The sequence below is a fragment of the Aplysia californica genome, unplaced genomic scaffold (assembly GCF_000002075.1).
Source record: "Aplysia californica isolate F4 #8 unplaced genomic scaffold, AplCal3.0 scaffold00196, whole genome shotgun sequence".
Taxonomy (NCBI): Eukaryota; Metazoa; Mollusca; class Gastropoda; order Aplysiida; family Aplysiidae; genus Aplysia; species Aplysia californica.
Genome location: NW_004797466.1, coordinates 575,707 through 598,091, shown reverse-complemented (window position 1 = coordinate 598,091; position 22,385 = coordinate 575,707). Strand labels below are relative to the sequence as shown.

General features: G+C 37.0%; 1 protein-coding gene across 1 annotated transcript; it reads left to right on the top strand.

The window, feature by feature from the left end:
- Positions 1–66: 66 nt before the first annotated feature.
- LOC101849462 (trichohyalin) lies at positions 67–18,968 on the top strand. The gene is made up of 13 exons (XM_035969928.1): positions 67–315; positions 1,726–1,905; positions 2,802–2,971; positions 3,783–3,964; positions 4,259–4,356; positions 5,174–5,222; positions 9,007–9,056; positions 9,728–9,820; positions 13,161–13,290; positions 14,373–14,540; positions 15,521–15,801; positions 16,978–17,163; positions 18,441–18,968. Exons 2-13 carry the CDS (start codon positions 1,735–1,737, stop codon positions 18,492–18,494), a joined length of 1,632 nt encoding a protein of 543 aa, XP_035825821.1. The 5' UTR covers positions 67–315; positions 1,726–1,734; the 3' UTR covers positions 18,495–18,968.
- The last annotated feature ends 3,417 nt before the right edge of the window (positions 18,969–22,385 follow it).

The window sequence follows — 22,385 nt, the reverse complement described above, 5'->3', positions numbered from 1 at the left end:
TTTCCGTCTAAACTGGTGGCCAAAATATCCCCCGTCTTTGATTTCATGTCAGAGAGCCAATGAAAAAAATGGAATTTAATCTCCGTTGATGTGGAATTGTTTACAAATGGCGGCGAGCAGATTGAGAAGTCCATGAAGGAATAAATAGACTAAAATTAGTGAGAACTTAAACCACAAAATCTTCTGAGCAGTGGGTGCAAGATAAAGAGATAAATAGAGTATTAATACTGTAAAGTGATGTTCTTTTAAATTCAGCGTTTTAGATCATACCTGCAGTCTGAGAGGTTTACTGAAGTGTATACCCGGATACGAAAGGTTTGTCACCCTAATGCCTAATGATAATGCTATGATGATATAATGATGGGGTGCAACACCTGCCATTTGTGTTTTGTTATGTGATGGGCACGTAATACATATGATGCCTTGAGTGAAAGAAGGGAAAGGGAGATCAAAGTAGGCAGGAGACATAAAGAGTGATACAATGTTGCCTTTCACTTTCACTTGAATACTGTTTAAATTTTCCAAACTAGAATGTGACAGAATATACATACATCTGAACGACATGAATGCAGTATTGTAGTTCAAAGGCATATTTTCATGGTATGGAAGCGGGGTACAAGCCTATCCTCACGGTTCAAATGACGAATTAATTGAGGATAAATTTGCTCAACTAGTTATAATGCATATATATATATATATAGGCCTATATATGTTATCAAGTTGAGTTTACGATTTAATTTAATCAATCTTTCAAAGCTTTTTCCCCCCTCACTTTTCCCTTTTCTAACATATAGAATTGTATACCTCCACATATTACTGTTATAACAGAATGGACATGTGTATGTCAACAAGCTATGTGCTTGTGCATAATTATTATTATTAGCATTATTATATAGTCTGGGTACTGAGATTACAACTTTAATTCTTTCATTTTCAATTTTGTTGTCCAATTTTCAGCTCATTATGTCCGTAAATGATAGTAATATGTTAAGTTAAATATTTTGGTTCCATTTCCCCTTTATTCCTCCCTGCGAATTTTCTCCAAAATGTCACAATTTCAAACATGTACACAGCCATAACTCCCCCCCCCCCACCAGGGCAGTTCTTCTAACTGAAGCTGTCTTTATAGGCCATTCCCAAAGGGGGGATATTAACATGTTCTTATGCACAGTAGAATTGTAAATGGGCTGATTTATCAGTGTCATGCTCATACTGTGCCGGAACAACATATATAGGCTAATAGGGGGAAATCTGCTGCTTCTTCTTTCCTCATCCTTATACTATCATAATTTTTCCTCTACTTCTTTTGTATGTTTGTCACTCTCTCGTGAACTTCTATTTCCGGCATGCCTTGATAGTCGAAGCAGACTTTGTGCTGTTTAGGCTAGAGAGGTGAGCAGAGTAAGCCTGATTCCCCATTTTGATTTTGCTGTTGACATCCATTCCTTGGCGCTCATATGTCCTTATGCAGTTGCGAGTACCATAAAACCTTACTAAGGCTAAACTAAAACAGCCGTAACAAATCAAAAATTTGTTGACCGATTTTCAAAAAATAAAAAGCATTTTTCTATAGAAGTAGTGGTCTTTACATCTGTGTGGTTTCTAAATTAAAAGTAATATTTTTAGAAAAGCTGTAGTATTGCTACAGAATAAGCTCAAAATTAGGTAATTCACTATCTGTAGTTTTGTTTCATGATTGAAAACATTGTGTCCCATGTTCTCCAGATAACCGTCATGACCGAGGTTCTCAGGAACACATCCCAAAATTTTGATGGAGCTGAGAAAAAGAAAGTTCTTGAACAAGTTTTTGCTCAGTACGATGCAAATGGAGTTGAAGAACTTACACCAATACAAGTCCAAATATTGCATGGAGATCTGAGAATGGGAGGAATAAGTCTACCACAGGTAAGATATGTCCATTATTAGTAAACAACTATGGCAAGAACAAGAGCTATTAGGACTGGGAATTGGGGAAAGAGATTCGAGATTTTTAGATGGACAGAAAGAAAGATGAACAAAGAGAAGACTGGGGTATATATGAAAATTTACAAGTAAATTCTAATATGTCCATGGAAGAATTGAGTGTGCTGACAATGAACTAGATGCATAGACACCCAGAGAGAAAAAAAATGAAGCATTGACAAGAAAAAGCATAGGTGCTAAAGGCAGCCTAGCTTGTTTCAGTAGCTTTTCAAAAAAGGCACAAAATAGAGAAGAAACTATTCTTAGCCTACAAATACTCTCTTCTATCTTGTTCACTTCTACTTTCTAAGATATAAGCTACACACTCTCACTCTGTAGAATCTACAATTTTTTTTTTCACCATTAAAAGTTGAGATGACTGGTGTCCTGTGATTGAATGTTTTTGGAAGCATGGCCCTTACTTTAATCGCGTAAGAGCCTGTCCTTCATTGTATTTATAACATGAAACAAAATTGTTGGTACGGGATCATATTCTGAGTAACATGATAGTCTATTGTAAGTGAATTACATCTATGCCCTTTCACATAAAATGGAAAGCAAAATCTACCTGTGGGTAAAATTAGAAAAATAGTTTATTAACGTCTTTCTGAAGAAAAAAAATCATGTGAGATCCTGCTATGTGGAGAAAAGAGTCCGCTGTCTTTAAATCACAAGCTGAGCAGATGAAGGGTGTGATGTGTGGTGGGTACAGTCAAGGGAGAAAAATTGTATAAATCTAACATGCTTTATGAACTTGAGTAACATAACAGAATCGATAACATGTGTTTTCAAGTTTTGAAAATGCTAAGAGATGTTTGTTTTTTGTTTTTTTTCTTCAGGTTTTTGCATCTGTAAAGTACATCTGTGCTACAAACAACTGCCATATCAGTGAGTTGTATGATCTTATTCAAGAGATGGATCGTCGCTATTTTCTTATTCAAGATTTCCGATGGGAATTCTCCTTTTTGGACCGAGAACAGAAACAAAGCATCACTGTGGCTCAAGCAAAGTACGTGGTTTGATACAAATGCTATGCTTTATGTTTTTTACCTAATAGAAAATTATGCACTTCATTTACTTCAAAATGAAACAATTCAGCTGTTTTCAGGTGAAAATTTTGTGTTAACTTGGTACAAAAAACCCCTAAAAAATGATTATAGTGAACCATGAAGTTCATTTTACTATAGAATCATGTGAACAGCTTAAAAGAGCCATATTCATACACGGAAATGTGATACTTGTAATCTGTCTGCACTTTGCCATCTTGTGATACAGTTATCAGCCAGATGTATCAAAGATGGTAGAAAGTTGAACATCATCACTTAATTCCAACAGTTCTCTAATGGACAAAAGAAATTCTCGCGCTCATTTACACTGGTTTATTTAAAGCTTAATTCCATCTTGCATAATCTCAAGTACTCATGCTCTCAATAGCTATTGCTGTCTGTAACATTTGTATTTTTTCAAAATTGAATATGCATTCTCTTGTTGACTTTATTAAAATATATTTTCACTAATTTAGTTTTGAAGCTCTGAGCATTTCTGATGTTTTTATTTTTTGTTTATATAGATGTGTGTCTCATAGGGAAGGTGAGCTGTATTTTAGATTAAACCCCTTACATAAAACTGGGCTTGAGATGTTCTGTTCAGCTGAAGTAAAATATCAGTTTCCATCATTCCCATATTGAACTGAAGAATTTGCTACTTTTGATTACTTTTATCGCATCAAATGTGGAAATGTATACTTTCTATATCAAAACACTTCTGTTTCTATGTGGAAATATATCAGAATATCCCAGAAAACAAAATTTTGTCCATAGATGGTTTGTCCAGTCTGTCCATGGAAGATTCTTCTCGCCTGGGAAATGGAGCAACTTTGTAAAATCACGAGCTGTACCAGGCAGTGGTGTGACGTTTGCAGAGATAGAAGTGATGCTTTGTGACATTCCAAGCAAACAGATCTTGGAGGAAGAGGAACGAGAAAGAGAACGATTACAGAAAGGTAAAACGTTTGGATCTTTTAAGACTTAATTTATGCAGCACTTTATTGATCCTGCTCTATTTTTTTATTTTATTAGTGCATGTGGAGATAATATGATTCAAAGTGTTAAAGTGACTCTATTTCTTTTCAAGAACGAATATTCAAGAAAAAATTTCTGTTTACCAACTCATCTTTCTGCATATTTTACTTTGTTGGGTTTTTTTAAAAGGGTTTTTAAACTTTTTATTGAACAGATAAGCATTATGGTATATTCTTGTTATGTGTGCAATATGTGAATGTATTCTTTGTGTTTAGAGCGACAAAAACGCAAAGAACAGGAGGCAGCTGCTGCTAAGGCAGAGAGGATGAGAAGACAGCAAGAACGAGAAGCTGCCAAAAAGTTGGAAGAACTTGTAAGTTCACATACTTTAAAGGGATTTTATATGATCTGATCTGTGATATGAGCTGAAGAGAGAGAGAGAGAGAGAGAGAGAGAGAGAGAGAGAGAGAGAGAGAGAGAGAGAGAGAGAGAGTGTGTGTGACCTGATGTGTATGTGTGTGTGCATGGGTGGTGTATGTGTGCAAGTTGTGTGTGTGAGGTGTGTATGTTTGAAAGTGTTTGTGTACATATGTGCATATTTGCTTTTGTGTGTGTTTTAGTTGTGTTAGTATTTGTGTGTGTATACATGTGTTGGGGTGTTTGGTGTGCATGCTAGTGTATTTGGATTGGTATGATACTGTGTATTTGTAACTAGCATAGTTGTTGTTATAAAACTGAAAGTGTTATTTCTTTATAAGTGGTATCGGTAAGGTATGTGTTTATCTCTTCTTGTACGGACGTTGTCCTTTCAATGTTTAGTTCTTTCGATCGTAGAAGTTTAAGATCTATTCTATTTTACATAAAATCGACACTGCATTTATCTTAATTTTTGCTTGCCTTTAGTAAAAAAATGTTCATACTCATTATGCAGTAAAGATAATATTTAAAATTGCTATTTTAGCTATTTAGGACATTTTGGAAGTGGACTGTTTCAACCACATCCGAAATGGTCAGTCTAGGCTGTAAAGGACACATCCCTACAAAAATATGGAAATGCTTTTCAAAATATCATCCATGAGAAGGAATCAGTCATGACCTCTGTGTGCAAGGTTTGAGCCTTGCTTTTTCTTTCTCCTCAAATGCTGGAATATTTCTTGACCTTGCTATTCTTTGAAATATTTTTTTCTCAGGAAAACAAGAAAGCAGAAGAGGAAAGACTTCGAAGGGAAAGAGAAGAAGGTATGTTCTGATTTATGTTGAGTGCTTAGTCATTACAGTACTCTTACAAGCATTTGACTTTTGACTAACTTTCATTTTCAATTGTATCTACGTTTACAAGTTGAATCATTCTTCCCACAGTTTTATTGAAGCTACTTTATATTTATGTACAGAAGGACTTGTTCTAATTGCTGTCTAAGAAAATTACCTACACAAACAACCACTTTACACTCACCCCTCATCTTGTGTTTTTCTCTATTTTGTAATGATACTGTTCATGATCTTCATCTTTCAAAGAAAGCGTCCTTTCTCTTTGATGATGTGTGGCTGTCTTCGACACCCAAACGCACACAAACACACACTTTTCATACATTATATATATATATGTATAGATATTTCAGTTCAGTGTCATTTCCCTTGAAACCAAAACTGGGTGATCTTATTGTTCAGCAGGAGTAGATTTATCGTAAGATACATGATAAAAAGAGGAAGCATTGCAAAATGTAATTCTAAACCTCTGAATATAATGAAATACCTTCATCTTGCAGTTCTCTGCCCATACATAATATCTGTGAGTTCTTATGACTTTACATCTAAGCTCTAGCCCGTGAGTTCAATCTTTTTATGGCAGCTAGCAGTGGGGTAACGTTTACAAAACTCTCTTTCTTCAAGGCATGTCAGGTTTCTTTCCACTTGCAATGATGAATATTTTAGTTGATATTGTATATTGATAGTGTGTGCTGAAGAATAAAACATGTCTGATTTTCTCTCCTTTCTTTGCTATAGGAAACAAACTCTTTCTTTTTTGAGGTGAAGGTAAACTGGTAAACCAATGTTCTGTAAACATTTTTTTTTGAGTGGAGCATTTGTTGAGACCTTCACAGTGACCTCACTTCCTCCATTGATGGCATGTCACATGGTGTTGTGTTTAAAATCCCTTTAGTTTTGACCCTGGGTATCTCTTATTTAAGCTTGCAATTGGGGAATAAGTACTGAATTGGAAGGAGATGGAAACATACTGGTCTTATGATGATTCCCATGGCTTCTTCATGCTCATTCCGCATTGACCCCGACACTCACTCCTGTGTGCAAAGAATTTGTGTATATCTGTGATGTATTAGATAACTTTGTTGTGAAACAAACAACTATTTCATGAGATTATTTAATGGAAAGTTGCTGTGTCCTTAACTGGAGCCATAATGTCTCTCTGAAATGTAACTGGCTGCAATTAAGGTCATAGTATCTGGGGTTTTTTTTGTTAATGGTTACAAAGTCCATAGCTATGGAAAAGGAATGCCTAATACAAAAGCTCAGTGCATTATACATTTAAAGGCTCAGTAAATGTATAAATCTTCTAATGAGTTCACTTCCTGCTACTGGCGAATAAAATAAAGTCCTCTCACATGGGCCTTTGTTAGTTGTAAAATCATCTGAGTAATGAGCCTATGTGTTCTTGGATATTGAGCAGGTCCATACAGGCTGAGACCGCTGACCCATTTATGTTTGTCTTTCTCTCAGTTTTCTGGTTTGTTGTTTTTCTGTTTTTCCGATGGTGTTTCGATTTTCATCCATAATCTCGCTAAATTCCAAATTCTGTCATGAGTTCAGTGTAGTGTGAATCTTCCTTCAGAGTTAAGTTCTTCTACCCCCCCCCCCCACTGACACACCTCCCATCAAACACACTTGCATCGCAAGACCTTTTGTTACCTGGATCAGGATACCCTAGTTCCTGTCACACATTGGATCCCCCAACCCACACAACTCCTAGTTATAAAATAATCTAAACTTCAATAGTTCGTCGTGATGAACAACAATACTTGAATGAAAGTGCTTTATAATTTATAATGCAAATTGAGAGAAAGGACAAAATCGTTCTCATTCAACTTTATTGTCAGGGGAGAAATAATCCTGCTTGTTTACTCGAAAACCCAGAACATTAGTGGAATTCTGTTGGGTAATAAATAATTGCTAGTGGTTGTAAATGTTTCAAGGCAAGCGTATATCGACACAATTTGGATAATTTGGGGGGTGGGATATTTTCAAAAGCTGAAGTGATGCACAGAACTTGGTCGAGAGAAAATAATGTCATTATTATTTCCGTATTGCGGTCAGTGTAGCTCACTGTGACAGATGTTTGCGAATTTGTGGCGTAGAGCCGGAAGTTAAGCTTAATGATCTGGTCATTGTTTTCTCTTTTTTGTTTGTTTGCTGTTTTGGGGCGAGGTTGTCATGTTATGATGTTCTATCTATGTGTGGAGTTAAATGTTTGCTAAAATGTGCCTGGGCCAGGGTGAAAAGGTTTCGTCCACAACATCAATGTATGACGTAGGAAGCATTGTCGTACTATTCCATGAATTGAGTGTTTTGCCCATGCATTTCATTTGCCCTTCTGTTTATGAGTATTTGTTGTTCCTGCATGTTCACTGCATTAAAAATGCCGAAAGAAAGTAACTAATTGGCATTGATTCTTTTATAACTATGTGCTAATTTTATCGAGAATAAAATACAGGTTAGGTCATATATTTTAGATAAATCAGTTGTTTGGATAATATTATAAAATTTGTTTGATTTTCATTAGGAGTAATAGAATTGAGGCTATTGTTATAATTTGACAGGGTCATTTTCCCAGACATAATTGAATTCTGTAATAAATGTTTATCTATGCGCTCCTGGTTGCACCTATGCCATGCTCATTCTTATGCTCTGTGCCAATAGTAATCCTACTTCAGATGAAAAATATATCTACTCTTTGTACCCCAATTTTTAGAAAAGCGGTCAAATTTTTAAATTTTGTTTGGTTTGTTTTGAAACATAGAGGAACACGGCGTGCTCATATGACCTTATGCAGTTGCGAGCGCCATAAAACCCCATATTTTAAAAAAAAGGAACAAAAATGTTTTTTCTCTTATCATGAAAAAAAAACGTGCTCATATTAAATTTTCCACCAATGCACATAAAAAATTACCCTGACAGATACCGAATGACCTGAAGTTTTGATATTGTGCGAAGGTTGTCTTTTGTGGAATAAAAAAGTATGCAGGCTTTATAGTTATATTATTTATGTACTTGGACTTTGCACTCTCTATTCTCTCTAGTGATTGCTGTGTGCGTGTGGTAAGGGATGACTACAGCCTTATTGGTGGGGTCACAAACTGGGGGCATGTTGATTTGTGTCTGGGTCCTGTTGTGACATGGGCAACTGTTGTTATGTAGCCTGTCAGCTGAGTGACATGTAGTTGTAAACATCATTCCATGCTAGAGTTCAGCTGTGATAATGAACTTCCGCATTGTGCTTGCTTGCCCTTTGCTGCAGAGAACATTGAGGACATTTTTTTTTGCCATTTAGTGTTTCAAACAGGGAGAACAATTCTTGAATGAAAGCATTTGTGGAGTACCAGTGAGAAAGAAAACGCAACCAAAAGGGGAAAAAATGAGAGGGGGGGGGAGGGAAAAATGTCAGACCAGCTGTGTTTGATCTACATAGAGAAGAACAAAATGCCTTGACAATCAGCTATGTTTTTTTTGTCTCCTGACATTACCCATCTGTTTCCTGTTTCGTTTGAAAGAACTCACCAATCCCTCTTTTCTCTAGGATGCCTAGTAGACTGATTACTCATTTATATTTTACTCTTCTCAATACAGTGTTTTCTTGTCTGTGGTGGGATTTGGGGGAATGGGGGGGGGGGTTACAATAGAATGATATGTAATTTTAATTTCTTTTTGGTTTATACTCGAATAGTACCAAACCTTTCCTGTTTAGTCAGGTGATCGTAACTCACCAGTAATTTTTATCTTTTATCAACAGCAATTAGAGAAAAGGAGAATGCTGAGAGGAAGTTGAAGGAGGATGAAGAGGTAAAAAAATGTTTTTGAGATTTATCAAAACGTAATTTTTTTGAGATGTGGGTATTGTACAATATTATGTTTGTACTGTCTTCATATTTATGGAACCATCTATTAAAGCTTGTAGAGTTACAGGTTCAGTTCTTAACCTTGTCGTAGTTTGAATGTTTGAATGTTGTATTTTTAGTAAGATACACACACACACACTCTTTTCTGCTTCTGCTCTGATGAAAATGGGTACCAACAGGGTTTTTTTGAGACATTGACAATGCAAATATGCATGACATCAAAGGAACACTTAACTACATTGTAGTTTCAAGGAAGGGTAGAATGGAAGGCATTAGTTAATCCAAAAAGTGGTGGCAAAGTCTTGTATGCTTTCATGTTGACTGCTTATGGGAATATATATATGAAATATATGAATAAGAATATTATGACTGACTTAGGAATGGAGCACTCTTCCAAGTTAGATTTTAAGTAGTTGTATTTGTTTTTGTTGTATTTTCAAAATAATTATCAAGGGTGGATATTAGTGATTTGCAGATTTAAGGTTTGATCTTGGCTTGATTTTTTCACGAAAACGACTTTTTCAGAAGCTGTGAAAAAAATTAAGTTCCATGGTATTCTTTGTATAACTGTGAGTAGCTTTTTCCATTGATTTTATACTCCATTTGTTTATCAAGGAGAGGGAACGTTTGAAGAGACTGGAAGAGGAAGAAAGGAGAAAGAGAGAGGCAGATGAAAATTTATACAAAGATGCAGAGCTCCACAAAGAGGTAAGCCCTAGCAGTATTCATAATATTGTGGCAGAATATAGAGATTCTGGCTTTAAAATTTTGTTAATTCATACATTTAAAAAGTATTTGCATTAGCAGCCATTACCAGGGGAAAAAAGAACCACACAAGAATTGAAACTGAGAAATTCTACCCAATACACCTGGGGAAGTAAAGTCGAAACTGAACTGTAAGATGGCCTTCCCTTGTCGAAGAGAAAAGTGAACGTCTTACATAGTGTCATTACAATGTAAAAAATACGAAATGGAGGAAAATACGATAAGTGGCAGATGTTTGTATTATATAGGTCGGTGTTAGAGAGGGTTCGACTGTGATCGTAGCTGTACAGATCTCACTATGAAATGTGGTAGGTATAGCGAATATTAAGATAGAATAAGAAATGAACAGCTATGGGAAAGGGCAGGACAAAAGGATATAGAAGTAGAAATAAGACTAAGAAAGTGGCGTTGGATGGGACACACCTTCAGAAAGCCCAGCGGAAACACCACAAGACAGTCACTGCAATGGAACCCACAGGGAGCACGAGGCAGGGGTAGGCCTCGAGAGACATGGAGGAGATGTGTGGAAAGAGACATGAGAGAGATGAAGCTCACTTAGAACAAGCTAGGAAGAATGATCCAGGATAGAGATAAATGGAAGGAGCTTGTATGCGGCCTATACCCTGCCTGGGGTGAAAGGCATTGATGATGATGATAGCGAATGATTAATCTTTTCTTACGCTACAAGGGAGCTCAACATCCAAATCATTGTTGCTACTAGAAAAGTGGTATCACCAATGGTTTTACTCTCTTTCCCTAAAAACAGGATCACATGGAGTTCCTCATTTCTCTTGAAACAGCAACAAAATATTTGACAATGTGATAGTTATGGTGTTTATCAGTTCCCTAACGGTACAAGTTTGTTCTGGTGCGATCTTTGAGGTGCTTAGAAAGAAATGGTTCATCGTAATTCATTGTTACAGTTTTCATATCAAAAGAAAATGGCCACTTGGTAATTTTTCCAAGCATATCTTATGGTCAGAACATCTTTTGATACATCCATAAATAAATTATTTTTAAAATGTCAAATAAAAACCTAAATCAATGTTTTTAAAGGACGTCTGGTTGGATTTTTTAAGAATTGCTATGTTTAACCCATTTTTGTGTTAAATACATAGCATACAAAACATAAAGGTTTAAGAGTACCTCATCCCACCCATGCAGCAGCTGTCATGAGATTATATACCCTCTGACCTCTGATGTTTACTTTTCCCATCAAGGCCAGAGACACAGTTACAAACTTGTGAACCCTTGACCCAGAATATTACTACAGTTTTTTATGTGTTTTGCATTCCAGCTTGTCCATATTGTTTAATATCACCTTCACACGTACACCTTGATGCATTATGCTCATGTAAAATGCAGGAAGATAAATGTAAGGCATCGTGGTGAAATCAGGCGCTCGTCAAAATAATGAAATCAAAGAAATTGAAGTTTTTCTGCCCGTTGGGCAATTTTTTTCTAATTGTCTTTTTTTGGCTTAACACCTTTTTATATCCTTATAAAAACACATTTCTGTGAGGATTTTACTGAAAAAGATTGATTAAAGGCACAAAAAATGTACATTTTCAAAAAGTCTATCAATAAGCGAAACAGGTGTGCCATTATCTCTCTTGGTATCATCACAGTCAACTGCAAAATGGATGGCCCAAGTTCAAATCCAGAACAGGACATTCCTGAAGTTAGGTTGTTTCCAGAGTTATTATGGCTCTCAATCTGTTCGATCAGTTTTATTGGAGATGGGCATTTATCCTGGAAGTCCTGCTTTCTATATCACTTTTCTGCCTTGAAAGAGGTGTTCAACCTGCCAAGGAGCAAAACTTACCCTTGTCTCTTACTTTCTGTACATGGCATGTTTTGTTTACTGAAAATAGCGAAGTTAAGTACCTTGGCTGACATAGAATAGAACTTTTTGAGCCCCAACAGGGTAGCAGGCTTAGAGGAAACATTCCCATAGAAAGCACTAAAATAAACTAAGATCCCTCTAGGATTCCAATCTAGAACATTCATGAATACAAAAGACTGTATCCCTCTTCAGAAGGGGTCTACCTATTACTGAGGTGAGCCAAATACACAATAATGCACATACAATTCACAAAAATGTCTGTATGTCCATGGATGTGATGGAGCTTTTAACGAATTATTTTTATACCAATGTTGTATAAACTGAAAACAGTATAATTGTAAAGGGATGTAGATTTTCCTTCTTCTGACGTATCATCATTATTTTTCGTTTGCTTGTATAGATTATACGTGTGCATATTATAAGTACAAGGTAGAAAAGCTCTTTTGTAAGTGTGCATCGAGAAAGGTTCTTTTATTCTGTCACTGGGATGTAATATTTCCTGTCTCAGTTTCACATTATCACTATATAATAGTGTGTGAACGCTTAAGCAGCTGCTTGCACTGTATGCTTCCCGGGAAGCTGAGAATGTTTCTGAGTGTTCTATGGTCTGCTGGGGTAATGGTATGTAAATAAAAGCACATAGAGCTTGCTGTAGAGCGGGGTTATGGGCTATACAAATGCTATTTATCATTATTATTATTATTATTATTATTGTAATAAATATGGGTGAAAATTAATTCTTCCGAGACATGGTTTGTTACTCTTTCCTTATTTTTGTGACCATATGAACGCACTGTGACATGGGTTAATCTTATTATGAAGCCATTTGTGGCTAGGCAGAGCATAATTCCGAGAGAAATGTAAATAAATTAACCACAAAATTGTTCTTGTGAATCTATGCTGGCATTTCTACAAGGACAAGGCTGCATCCATGACAGGTTTTACATTCCATAAAAAATGTTCAGTCATGGATTGTACTTCTTTGATTAATTTCATGTTGACTCCAACACTTGATTGTGTTTTCATTCTACATCGCGTCATCCAAGAATGATAGGAATTGGGGACGGGGGGAGTGGAGAGGAGGGAGAGGGAGCTGGCAATGACATTGACATATGTGCTTGTGACATGAACGCCAGATAACTCGTGTCAAAATCAGATTTGTCATGACATAGCAGACAAAGCAGGGTGGGGATAGGCATCGCAAATTGTGTCCCCGTGATGCTAACCCTAATCATCCTTGAAATTGAAAATGTTATGCTGTAATTTTTGCTATTTCCTTCACTTTTTACATGGAAATACTTTTAGTAGCCCAAAAACATAAAATTGCCCCCGTGAGTCCAATATAGATGGACTCCACTGTACATCAGTGGGCTCAGTGGCATTCTAAAACATACAGACTGGATGAGTTTGGAGTGTACATTTTTTCTCTTCCTCCAGGCAGCAGAAAAGGCTGAGAAAGATGCTGACAATGAACTGGCTAAACTTGAGAGTGAAAAGGATGGAGCAGATGAAAAGAAGAGAAAGATGATAGAAGAGGAAGAAGAAAGGCAGAGGAAGCTAAAGAAAGGTAAAGAATAAAGTCCCTCTAGAAGTCACACGTAATAAAGTGCTGAGAGAGGGTGTAATACTAATTGTTATAGTAGTGGTCATAGTAGTCATAGTGGCTGCACGAGGGACTGCTGAAGTGATAGTGGCAGTGACAATGGGAGGTGGAGTAGTGGCAGTAGTAGTAGTTTTGACAGTGGAAGTGACAGTGGTAAGAGAGTGCAGTGGCGGAGCGGTTAATGCACTCGTCTCCGAAGCGGAAAGTCTGGGTTCGAGCCTCGGTTCGGACACAGATTTTTTTCGTCCGCTCCTGCCCACCCAGCAGTAATGGGTACCTGATTTCGAGTTGGGGAAGTAGAGGCGGCGTGGAAAGGAACTGGCCACCCTACCAAAATATGCCGAAGGCCCAGGAAGTTGTCCCGCTAACAAGGCAATCCCCAATGTCTGGATCGGATGTGGGAACAACTCTAGTGACAATGGGAATGACAATGAGAATGGCAGCTGAAGTGGTGGTGATAGTGACAGTGGGAATGACAATGGGAATGGCAGCTGAATTGGCAGTGGAAGTGCAAGTTGCAGCAAGATTAGTATTAGATGCAGTAGTGGTAATGGCATTGGTTGAGATGGCGGCAGTGGTAGTGACAATGGTAATAACAGTTGTGGTGGTGGTCCTTGTCAGTGTTGTTGTCAGAGTAGGTAGGACTTGTATTTGCAAAACTGTATTAGTAGCTTCTGCTAAAGCAATATCAGGGTATTTTGCATGATACAAACATTGAATTTTCCCAGTACAGAAAGAGTTCACCTGTTACTTAGGTGAGCCAAATAGCTAAACAAAACCTTACAATTTTCTAAAATGTATTACAAAATTTTCTTTTTGTTTTAAAAATGTAGTATGGTTGCCAGAAGCTTTAATTTCAGAATGGCAGATACATTCCTTCATACTTATCTACACAGTGGAAGACATTTTTGATAAAGAACTTTTTGTCAAAAAAATTTGAAGACGATTTTTAGACCAGACTTGACAATTCACTTTCTTTAAAGTAAAGTGTGTGTGAATAAAATTACATGTACTTTTTATTTTTTGGTTGCTTTTATATTCAACAGATAACAAAAACAAGCGCATCCGCTACCAATTGAAGGTTGCCATCAAGGCAAAGGACAAGTACCAGCTTGAGTTCTCAATGACAGAGTTTAAGAACGCTAAACTCTCAGATGATGACATGGACTATGAGAAGGCAAAACGCCTTTTGAGGCAGTTGTCAGCTAAAGAAGGTATATGGGCTTTATGTTGTTGTTGTTTTTAAAAATTATGTTTCTTACCCATTCAGTGTAATGAAAAAAGTAAATAGAAAGGGTTTGATATGAGAGAAAAAGCACAGGAGGGAAATATGCTGATAGCATACAAATATGTTACCAAAACGATCCTTTAAGAAGTCATAACGATGGAAGAAATGAGAAAATAAAAGGAATTACATAAACGTTTGAGAAGATATCTGCAAGAATGTGGAATGTGGTGGTGTCAGGACATTTTGACTTTTTGCGACCATCACATTGCAGGGACTGTCCTCAATGTTCTGCATTTTCAATTTCAAAGATATCTGTTCTAGAGTTGATGTTTCAGAGTTTCAACATGTATATTTTAAAAAAATCTTGATGCCTACTTTGGCTTCCAGCAAACTGAGTTTTAAAGTTGTACATATAAAACAGCCCAAAAATGATTACAATTAGATTAAATAATCACTTTGTAAAGTTTAAAGATAGGAAAACGAAGTGAGATTAAGTGTAAAAACCATGAAATGGCAGAACTTTCAAAGGCGAAAAAATAATTATTTTAGAATATGAAGTTTTTAAAAAATAAATCAAAATAAAATATTACAGACCTTTTGTCAATTAATGACTATAAGAAAACAGACATAAAATTTTGGGGAACCCCCTGGTATAAAAATTCACGCTCAACTCGGGAAGACCTCATCTTATATTTTGGCTTCTAGCTGAAAGCTATGTTTGCCGACACTTTCCTAATTCTCACAAAAAGCATCTCCTGTAATCAGAAACTGCATCATCGTGGCTTGTGATGAGACCTATTATAATTATTATCCTTTTTTAAAGACATTTTTGTCTTTTTCCAGTGTATGTTTGTTCCATTTGTGAACTAATCTCTGCCCAGAGATATAATATGTTAGTAAATTTAATTCACACTGGAAAGGTGTTAGTCTACAATAGGCAACTTTTGTCTTGTATTTTCCATGTAGGTCTCCAGAAAGCCATGACAAAGAGGGAAATTGAGGAACTGGACAGAGCTATGACTTTTGTACGCAAACACGGCTTAGAGGTGGAGCTCGCTAGTGAGATGATGGATGCGAACAAACTTCTGTCACATCTCAGACGGCTCGAGAGGATCAGACACGAGATCTTGGAGCTGAAGCAGTCGACTGTGGCTGAAATCCGGAGCTACACGAGCCCTCCGCTCATTGTGCACACAGTCATGACTGCCACATTTTTGCTGCTGGGGCATAAGGAAGGAGAAACAAAGGTAATGTGGAAACAAAAGTTAAATGTGAATTTTGAACGATGTCTTTAAGAACCATAGCTTTGAAAATACATTTTCCCACGCTTTGTTCAATTTATTATTTTGCACTGAATGAGAGCCATAACTTTGAAAGTACATTTTCCCTTGTTTCGTTCAATTTCCTAGTTTGCATTGGATGAGAAGTACACCGAATTTACTTTTGTTTCTTATCATTGATCGTATCGCTTTAGAGGACATATCTGTTTGTTATAACCACCTGTTGAATTTAGAAGAAAGAAAGAGAAGATATCCGTTTTTATCTTTCTGTGACTGTTGGGTTTTTTTAATGGCATGTACAAAGGTATAATACCATGCAAGTCGCTTTATATAGCAAACAAAATAAGAAGTCAGCTGACTCAAAGAAATATTCAATTGCTGGTTGTACCAGTAATGGAAAGACAGCTTATGCTTATAGATTGATGGATTCTGTTGTTTTCAATAATTGTTCCTCTGAGATGATGCTGGAGCAAGATGTGTTCGCAAAGGAAAATATATGCAAAATGAAAGATGTTTAGTCCTGTCTTCATTTTGAGAAATGTTGTACCCATGTCTATGTAGTGCAAGTTAAGGACTTCTGCTTTTTTTTTAAAATAGCGGTAAAGTAGCTGGTAGTTTTTTTTAATTCTGGCTGAATAATTTGTATTTATAGAATTGGAGTCGGTTAATCCATGTGTACATTGCCTTCCTCAACTTTTTAAAAATTTTTCAGAAGAAAAGAAAAAGTTTGCTGGGGGTAGGGGAGGGGGGATGTTGTTTCTGACTCATGAAATAGGAAAAAGGGACTTTGTTTCAATTTTTGATGGACTCTTTTGTTACTGGTACTTTACTTTTGTCTTGATGATGTAGAGGCATAATGATAATAACACACGTGGGAAAAAAGAACTCACTGCTTCCTATGGACTTTGCTGAAACTGAATTTCAATGAAAGGATTTTAATATAAAATAATGTTTTCATGTGCTGTGTTCCCCGATCACACTGGTAAAAATATTGGAAATTATTCAGGCGGTTGTCATCATTGAAAAGAAGGGGAGAGGGGAAACTTGTGTGTGTCCTTGACAAAAAATTGAGCTAACACCTCTATATGTGTATCACGGAAATGGATGGCTTGCCCATGACTGACTCTGAAACTCTGTGTGTAGGACTGGAAGGCGGTGCAGGCTCTTGTGGGTAAAACAGGGAAGGAGAGCCTTAAACGACGCTGTCTGGAGTTGGATGCGAAAACTTTGGCACTAAAAACTGCCAAGAAGGCTCGGAAACTTCTGGAAAAGTATGAACTGGATGATGTAAGGGACATTTCAGCTGGTGCTGCAACTTTCTTTGTATGGGTAAGTGACTGCTGGTTTGATCAGGCTTGTTGCTATTTTCAACTCTCCCTGTACAGGGCAGGCATATCATTTGCTTTTTTTTTTATTAGGGAAAGAAATGTGACCGGGTTGATTCCTGGAGAGAGTGAGAAAGAGGAAATGGATAATACAAGGTGATTCAAAAGAATACACCAAAATAATCGAGCGATATTACAAAAGCAAAAAACAATAGATAACTCCAGCTTGTACACATGTGTTGTATATACCTTCAAGTTTCTATTTCAAGTTTTACAAGTTCTCAATGTGACCAAAACCGGCAGCACAAGCATCATCAAGCCGATATCAGAATTCCTCCCAAACACGCCTCAGAATGTCTCAGGCCACCGAGTTTATTGTAGCTGTTATTCAATCTTTTATGTCATTGATATTTGTTGGAAGTGGTGAAACATTAACTTTGTCTTTAACATACCACCACAAGAAGTGGCTATTCACTTTACTGTACGCATATTCAAATGACTTCATTTTTCTACAAGATGGAGCACTTCCCCATTGGCATCTGAGTTTGAGCTTATCTGAATTGAAATGTGGATTGGTAGGAGAGGTGCTAAAGACCTCACTCTCTGTAGTTGGCCTGCCAGATCCCTTGACCTCTCTGTGTGATTTTTTTGCCGGGGGTATGCTAAAGATGAAGTTTATGTTCCACCACTTTCAGCAAATATCGATGGCATGAAAGATCGAATAACAGCTACAATCAACACGGTGGCCTGAGTCATTCTGAGGCGTGTTTGGAAGGAATTCTTATATTGGCTTGATGCTGTCGTGCTGCCGGTGGTGGCCACATTGAGCACTTGTAAAACATAAAAAGGAATACTTGAAGATCTGTTACAAAATATGCGTCCAAGCAAGAGTTTTCTATTGTTTTTCGTTGTTAAAATATTGTGTGATGATTTTGGCGTATTCTTTTTTAATTACCCTGTATAATAATATATGTGTGTTGATTTTTCAGTACTTGCACAGTGAAAATGCAGTACATAAATAAATATGTATTATTTCCAGCTCATTTTCTTGGGATGCTCAGCAATGATGGAATAAATAGTGTGTGCCTAAATAACTATAATGGCTATTGGAGAGGGATGGTATAATGTAATAGCTGGCCAACGAAATGTGTCATTGCAGTCTCTTGTGAGCTACCGAGGTTTGAAACTTGGCTTGCTCCGAAATGCTCTCTTTACATGGTGTGTTTGTGTAAATTTGAGGTAACAAGAATGCATCTCAAGAGTGTTTTGTTTTCTCTACAGGCTACTGCAATGATAGAAGAAGCTTTCGCCTTGCTGGAACAAGAATCTTCCTGAACAGAGACCCTTTTCAACAAGAAACTATTAATGTGATACCAGAAACGGAAAGACACCTCATGGTGTTGTCATGGGCACTGATAGAGTGATATACATATATGCTTTGTGAAGACATTTTGTGCCTGGAATCTCCTTCTTTCTTCTTGGATAATTGAATAATCAACTGTAATCCATCATTGCGTTGAGATATTAAATAACAATCTCCTCTCTCATCTTCTTTCTCCATGGTGAAGACAAACTATGATCTATTTTTTTTCTATGAATGATGGGAACTATTGACTTTCTCGATTTTTTCTTTGTTCCTGTTTCCATTGATGATGATTACCATATTTAATGACAGTAATGTAACAAAATTCATAATTAGGTGATCCCTTTCATTTTTGCATGATTTGAATTTATACTGTGGTCACAGAGAGTGCATGGCCTACCTATTAAAAACGTTACTGTGTTGAATTTGTGAATCAAAAGAAAAAATTAATTGAAATTGTGAGTGTGTGTTGTCTGTTGTTTAAGTTGTGCATGTGCATAGCCTGCGCAATAATTGCCAGTTTCAATTTGATACGCTGCATAGTTGTCATATGCAGTCAAAAAGTGCACTTTCTGCCTAACCTGAGTATTGTTGAGATTAAAGTTTTGATAAAAAAATAATACCCGTCAGCTGTAAATAATGCTAGTGCACTTGTTGTGCAGATGTGTAAGTGAAATGCCTCAAAAGTTAATCATTAACAATGCGTCTTTCCATTTATTTATGGATTTGGATAAGATAATGCAGCTTGACTCCATTTTATATCTATTTCTTAATCAATGCAAAGTCTTTTCAATAGAAAAACTTGCTGTCTTTACTGAGATTTTGGCAAGGTTTTATCAAAAAAAGAGGCTTTGGGGTTGACAATAAAAGACTAATTCATTGATTTTTTTGTGGTCTTTACCACTGATTTTGATTTCTTTTCTGTTATTGTTTGATCCACATCCTCATCTAATCACAAGAATGTTGTGTTTTAGCTTCCTCCTTTTGATTTCTGGGTCTTCAAGGTTTTGATCAAGACCAAGTGCTTTTGTCACTTGTTTCAGATTTCAGGTAAACCTTGCATGCAGAGTGAAATGCAGAAAATAAAAATATTAGACTTATTGGTTATTGAATAAAGTTTCATATCCTGGTTGACAGAAACTTGTCAGTTTTCAAAGGTAGACCACTACATTGTAATAGTTTTTGGGTCTGTTTGTTTGCAAGACCACACCCTTGGTTGTCAGTTTGACACAAAGATGGCTGAGGGAAAAGATAATAAGCATGGAGGCAAAGTGTCGCCCTTGTGTCAAAGAAGTTGTGGTTCAAAAGAGGCTTCCTACCAGTACAGGAGCTGCATCTTAAGCTAATGCAGTGGCGCATTATTTATATCTCACCACCTGCTGGGGGATCTCTCTCTCTCTCTCTCTTTTTCTTCTGGCGCTGTGGCGTCATAAATAGTCAGCGATGCCGACAGCACACAGGAACTCAACACTTGCCCGGGGGTCCTTGAAAAGTGCTGAAAATGGGTTATTGAAATGTCCCATGGGACTGATTGATGTTATATTGCTTTTGTCATAATTGTTGTTATGTATCTGTGATATCAGCTAATCTGTGAACAATGTTGAAATGTTTATGTTATATTATGATTTTTGTCAAGGGTTTTTACATCCTGTTTGGAATACAGTCAAACCTGTTCTAGTGGCCACCTGTGCAACGCAATAATCTGTACAAAACAACACTTTCCACTTCCTGTCTTGTGGTTTTTTTTTCCTCTATTAAAAGATGTCCACAACCATGTCTCTCCTCGAAAATAGGAGGCCATCATGGACAAATTTGACTGTATTAAAAAACAAGCTGTGAGCCCACATGTTGACTCGAGAATGTTGGCAAGAAAAAACAGTGACAAAATCTCAAATAAATAAAGATGAGGGGTTTTGTTTTGATTTTTATGGGCATTTTTTAAAAAGGGGTGTGGGGGGGGGGTGTGTAAGGGGAAGAGAAGGGAAGTAAGACACAAGAGAAAAGCATTATTGTAAAAAACTGAGTACATGTAGTTAACTTCAGCTTTTGAACGGCCTTCATACTGCATGGAAACTTTAAAAATTTAATTAACAAAGTTGGGTAAACGCTACTTATTTTGTTATGTAGCTTTGCAGCTTAATTCTCTGTAAAATATTATATTAACTTCATTTTGTTAATCTGAAGGCAGATAATGTTATGAACTCCTCAAATGCCTCTCTTTGCTGAAAGTTAAGGAAGAGTTATATAAATTCCAGGGACAGTATAATATTACTTTTTCAAAAATTTAAGCCAGATTCTCATATTATGGATGAGAAAAAAAGGCAGGGTAACAAGAACTCTACTGGCTCCTTTGTATAGAGAATAGAGAGAGGGGGGGGGGGGGGGGGGATCATCGTTCACTGTGTATGAATTTTTTCTGCAATGATTGTTTTTGCTATTGTTTTGTTTTTATTCTAGATGTCTGGTTTTTTGCCAGTAATTGTGGAGAACACTTTTTATGACATTTAGTAGCTTTGAGAAATGAAAACGACCAGAGTACTCTGAGAAAACATTTGTAATTTTATGTTAATTAAACTTGATTGAAGTATTATCACATGATATTGTCTCAGTTGAGTGTAAGTTGATTCACTTTTTTACCGAGAACTTATCTCAAATTAATATGTTGTTGAGAATTTGAACAATAATACCATACATGTACTAATGGTATAATAAAATGAAAAGTTAACATATACCTATTTTCTTTTCTATATCAGTTTTCTTTAGATACTGGACACTTTGATGTTCCGAACAAACGGTCACACAGTCTCTCTCTCTCACACACGCACACGCGCGCGCACACACACACACATACACACATGTATATATTTATTTCATAGTCAAACCTCGTTATGTCGCCATCCTAGGGACGGGCTTCAAGTTGGCGAAATAGTAGGGCTGGCATTTCAACGAGTTTCCTCTGTTTTAGCCCCGACTACCAATCTGTACTTGAAAAATGTCTTTTTGATGATGTACATGTGTATGTATTCAGAGCCGAGTTCTCTCTCTCTCTCTCTCTCTCTCTCTCTCTCTCTCTCTCTCTCTCTCACTCTCTCCCTCCCTCCCTCTCTCTCTCTCCCTCCCTGCCTTCCCCCTCCCTCCCTCCCTCTCTCTCTCTCTCTCTTTCTCTCTCTCTCTCCTCTCTCTCTCTCTCTCTCTCTCATGGGAAAAAGATTATCAAGTAGCCGACTAGTGTGTGTTGTGCACCGTGTGTATAGTGTGTAGTGTGTACCTTTGGCGATCAGTTCGCTGGCGGTACGGCAGGGCAAATTTACAAGTTAACCTTATCCGAACGCCCTGGGGTCATTTTGTACCCACGGGGTTGTATTCTTCTCATTTTAGAATACTTCTAGTGAGAAGATCTCTTAGAAACTGTCAGTATTTCTTTAAAAAATCATGTTTACAGACTGCTATGTAAAGCGTACGGATCGGATTAACGAGTAAATTGCCTCTTTGAAAATTGGTGGCACAGAATTCCCCACGTCGTATGGATACGATAGTAAAACACGACATACATATAGGGTTAAATAAGGACAGTACACCAAAGATTCTCTATTAGTAGAGAATCTCTGGTATAACTCATACAGTTGGAAGATGACGGTGTGAAGGAGTAAATACTACTCGTATGTTTTTTTTAGTATATAAGGGGGGGGGGGGTACACCGAAGTTAGACTGTTTGGTCCAGAGACACGGCGTGTTCGCCTTTCATTCAGTAGGTCCCGTGTTCGAAACGTGACAGCGACGGCAAATTTTATTCTCTAAAAAATGCTTCTTTCACCTTTTCTGTTCTCCCATCATGTCATGTAGTCTACGTTTTCCACTTACTG